This window comes from Simochromis diagramma, unplaced genomic scaffold (assembly GCF_900408965.1).
Source record: "Simochromis diagramma unplaced genomic scaffold, fSimDia1.1 OVJJ01000456.1, whole genome shotgun sequence".
In the NCBI taxonomy this organism is placed as follows: domain Eukaryota; kingdom Metazoa; phylum Chordata; class Actinopteri; order Cichliformes; family Cichlidae; genus Simochromis; species Simochromis diagramma.
In genome coordinates, this window is record NW_024387186.1 from 1,309,229 (window position 1) to 1,313,356 (window position 4,128).

General features: G+C 37.7%; 1 protein-coding gene and 1 long non-coding RNA gene across 2 annotated transcripts; one reads left to right on the forward strand and one right to left on the reverse strand.

Annotated features, from left to right (window-relative positions):
* Positions 1-777: 777 nt before the first annotated feature.
* LOC120745110 (interferon alpha-inducible protein 27, mitochondrial-like) lies at positions 778-1,725 on the reverse strand. Its single transcript, XM_040049768.1, has 4 exons — positions 1,684-1,725; positions 1,491-1,514; positions 1,256-1,423; positions 778-918 (listed from the first exon to the last, which is right to left on the reverse strand). Exons 1-4 carry the CDS (start codon positions 1,706-1,708, stop codon positions 797-799), a joined length of 339 nt encoding a protein of 112 aa, XP_039905702.1. The 5' UTR covers positions 1,709-1,725; the 3' UTR covers positions 778-796.
* Positions 1,726-3,268: 1,543 nt separating this feature from the next.
* LOC120745113 lies at positions 3,269-3,926 on the forward strand. The gene is made up of 3 exons (XR_005698563.1): positions 3,269-3,587; positions 3,720-3,749; positions 3,880-3,926. It is a non-coding gene; the product is annotated as an uncharacterized LOC120745113 (long non-coding RNA).
* The last annotated feature ends 202 nt before the right edge of the window (positions 3,927-4,128 follow it).

A 4,128-nucleotide genomic window follows, 5' to 3' on the forward strand; every position in this document is an offset into this window, starting at 1 on the left:
CACAACCATTGTTCACAGCCGCTCGTCAGTACAAATGAGAGAAGAAGAGCATCTGCTGCTACTTCCTCTTGTATACCCTCCCTTGGGTCCCCTGGGTCCTAAAGCCTTCCCCATTACAGTACAATTATATTTTATTTCAAAATCATGAGTAAAAATCAGCAACAAAGGTTATCAAACATTTTTGTAATTCTCAAATCATGCTTTAATCTGAGTCTTTGACATTCATATATGAGAATACATTTTCATTCAAGATATTGAGATTTGTCACAGGAGGAAACATTTGTAGGCCAGTATATGTTATTCAATGTGTTAATCTTCATATTTCGCAGTCACGTTACAAATCAGCAACAAAGGTTATCAATGATTCAGTTCTCAAATCATGCTTTATCTGAGTGTTGGAAATTTACACATAAGAATAAAGTTTCATTCAGAATATTGAGATTTGCACAGGAGGAAATATTGTAGACCAGTTTGTGTTAATCTTCATATATAACAGTCACATTACACGCAAATGCTTTATTCATCTGGTTCCTGAATGTAAAGGAGGACTATTCATGGGCGAGGCTTCATTATATTCCTTTGCTGTTGTCACTGCAGTTGTGTGACGTCACAGTTATGTCAAATAACCACCAGAATCAAATCAAATCAAGTCAAAATGTTTTTTTTTAATGTTTTTGTAATTTAATTCTCAAATCATCCTTTAATCTGAGTGTTCGACATTCACACATAAGAATAAAGTTTCATTCAGGCGATTGAGATTTGTCACAGCAGGAAACATTTATAGGTCAGTTTGTGTTTATTCTCTGTGTGAATCTTCATATATCACAGTCACGTTACACACGGTTGAGAGCACCCAAGCCACTGCTGCTCCAGCACTGCCAAACACTAAAGTGGCAGCCCATGACAGACCTGATGCACCTAAAGTGAAATCACATTACACACCATTAGCTGTTTGTTATACTTGTTCAACATGTGCAAAGTTTTAATTCTTCATAAAATAATTTATGATGTACATAAATTATCTTACTCATGAACCTTTATTTATAGAGACGTGTCCAAGAAGAGCATTTCATATCTTTGACATTTAGATAAACAGCAACAGTCAAAGTGGACTAAAATATTACAATTTCTAATTTTTCTGGCAGTAATCCTGCTCTATAAGAAAACATGTCTATTTGTTTGGTTGCGGATTTTTTTACACACATTTAGAGAGAGAGAGAGAGAGAGAGAATATGTAACAAATTATCCGGTTTACCCCAGGACTGCAAGATTGCTATGACAGCTGCTAGAAGTCCACCTCCACCACTGCTGACGGCAGAAATTGACATCAGTTTGGCAGCGACGGAGCCTGCTGCTATTCCAGCTGCAGTGAACCCCAGTGTAGCCAGAATGGCAGGAGTCAGAATCACAACTCCACCAGCTCCTGGATAAAAAAGTTTATATTCATATATTCATATCAAAATTATGCTGTGGTTAATGTGATGGCATACCTGCAAACACAAGGACCGCCTTGCCTGTTAATGAAATACAAAAAGATTTCAAATAAAATCTTCACAATTATAAAAATAATTCATATCCACTGCATAATGTGATAACACTGTTATAAAATACATACATATATATATATATATATATATATATATATATATATATATATATATATATATATATACATACACTCACATATCTCTTCAAAGCTTGTGTCCATACTTTCAGTGATAACACTCAAACACCAAGAGCTCAACTGCAGTCATGGAAAGCTGATCCATGTCTTTTACTTTTTCTTTTTTTCAAGAATTGACACTCCCATTTCTGAAAGAACAATACACACTAGACAGGGGAGGAGCAGCATGATGTTTTTTTTTTTCTAAACAGTAACATATTCATCTTATGATTGTGGAAACCACATAAAGAATGAAAGAAACATTTCTTTGCAATGATCCAAATAATCTCATTGCAGTAACAATGGGCTCTGCACAATAACAAATTATGTGTAGTAATAACTTCATTATTATAACAACAAACCTGGGGCAGCACGGTGGCACGCTGGTTAGCAGTGATGCCTCAAAGGAAGGTCCTGAGTTCAATTCCACCTTTCTTTCTGTGTGGAGTCTGCAGGTTCTCTCCAGGTATTCTCCCTTCCTCCCACAGTCCAAGAGCTCAACTGCACAGTCCAAACACATGCAGTTAGTGGGGCTAGGTCAGTTGGAAAGTCTGAATTGCCCATATGTGTGAATCTGACTGTGAACGATTGTGTCTATGAGTTAGTGATCCCTGAGACAGACTCAGTACCCTGCCTCTTGCCCTAAAACAGGGGGGGTTGTTACATAAAAAACACTTGCAGTTTCTCTGTAGCAAAGACTTAAACCTTTAAGTGTTATGACGTTTTCAGTGTGATAGTCATGATTGTTGATTGGCTTCTTCTCCACATTTTTATAAACAGCACTACTTTCTACACTGCAGTACCTTTTAAATAATGCTCACAAGGATATTGAATCAAAATGTGTTCCAACACACAACTTTTACACCCTTTTGTTTATAAGTCTGTAGATGAGGATGTTAGAGCACCATGAGACAGACTTACAGCCAATAAACCATCATTTATATTAAGGTTGACATTTTTTAAACTTAAACTGTGTTGATTCACATTAATGTCATGAGGAATGCCGAGCTTTGCTATCATGAGAAGATAAATGTACACAACTTGTTTTGAAAAGAGAAAGACAAAGTCCTGTTCCTTCAATCATCACTTACTTGAATGTAAACTATGCCAGTATGTCATGGGTATGTTTGCAGTATGGGCGAGGTTTAATGCTGTCGTCATTGCAGTGGTGTGACAATCTTTGAACAACTACAAGAACCATTTCTTATGAACTGAAACTTTTGTGCAACAAAATAAATACACAACAACCAAAGTGCTTGTTTAAATCAGGTCACCTAAGACATTTCTTGTAAGGCAATAAAGACGTTTCTGTTCTGGTTTCCATGAACTGATCCAGTTGTGACATTAAAAATCCAGCACTTTCAAAAATGTGCTTGGATGCATGTTGGTGTCTGTCTCCACCTGAGGAAGAAATTTTTGGCCTCTAATTATTTTAAATGTGTAATTTATTTTCTCTGAGGAAGGTCAGAGGTTTAAAGAAGTGCAGTATATCTGCCGTCCTTACAGATCTGCCAGTGATCTTTTTTGCTCCCACACCTAATACAGAAACATTTCAGTGACCCAAATAATGTTTATATACGCTCCCTGTGATAAGCTTGTTCTTGTTTGTTTTCATATTAAGCAAGTGATTTAACATAAGGATTAAAACAGAAAGAAAAACCCTTGAAATAACCCGTGTGTAAAATCCATAATAAAGATGGCATTAAATAAATGAGTAAATATGTCAAACCCCTGAGATCCAACCTCACAATCACTTGTTCCATGATGACTAAAGAAAGTTTATTTACATCACAGACCCAGTGACGCCCATTCTAAGAGTTTCATTTTCTGGGAAAACAGCTGATCCTCACACTCCTATATAAGTCCAGTTGTCCAACACAGTCCAGGCTTAGGCTCCTGATCCTGAGTGCAACAATGGGTCTGTGTGAGTACAGCTGCCTTTTCAAATCATCTCTACATCATATAAGTTCATGATTGTAGCGTCACAGAAAATGTCTAAATATTTCAGGCTGAGCTTTGGTAAGATTTTTTTTTCCCTTTCTTTCTTATGTTTCAGTGACAGGCTTAGCGATCGCAGCCGGGGCAGGTAACAAACCTCTTTGTTTATTGATGTATTTTTACATCTAACACTCATAGGTGAAGTCACACATATCATACATGTATTCATTTTAAAACATCCTGATGATCAGTAACCAGGTGTTTCTTCCTGTTGTCAGGTGGAGCAAGTGGTCTCTGCTCCTATTGTCCTGGGGGCTGTAGGTTTTACCTCAGCTGGAATCCAGCTGAGGTGGAATATATATAAATAAAACTCCCAGCTTGCCCCTGCGGGCGGTTTATCCTTCAAGCTCGGGTCCTCTAACCAGAGGCCTGGGAGCTTGAGGGTCTGCGCAGTATCTTAGCTGTTCCCAGGACTGCGCTCTTCTGGACAGAGATCTCCGATGTTGTTCCCGGGATCTGCTGGAGCC

Excerpts from the sequence above, each read along its gene's own strand:
- LOC120745110 (XM_040049768.1), bottom strand. The coding sequence starts at position 1,708 with ATGGACACAAGCTTTGAAGAGATAT. Across the intron at positions 1,515-1,683 it reads CACAAGCTTTGAAGAGATAT|GCAAGGCGGTCCTTGTGTTT; the intron begins GTGAGTGTATGT and ends TTTCATTAACAG. Across the intron at positions 919-1,255 it reads AGCAATCTTGCAGTCCTGGG|GTGCATCAGGTCTGTCATGG; the intron begins GTAAACCGGATA and ends ATTTCACTTTAG.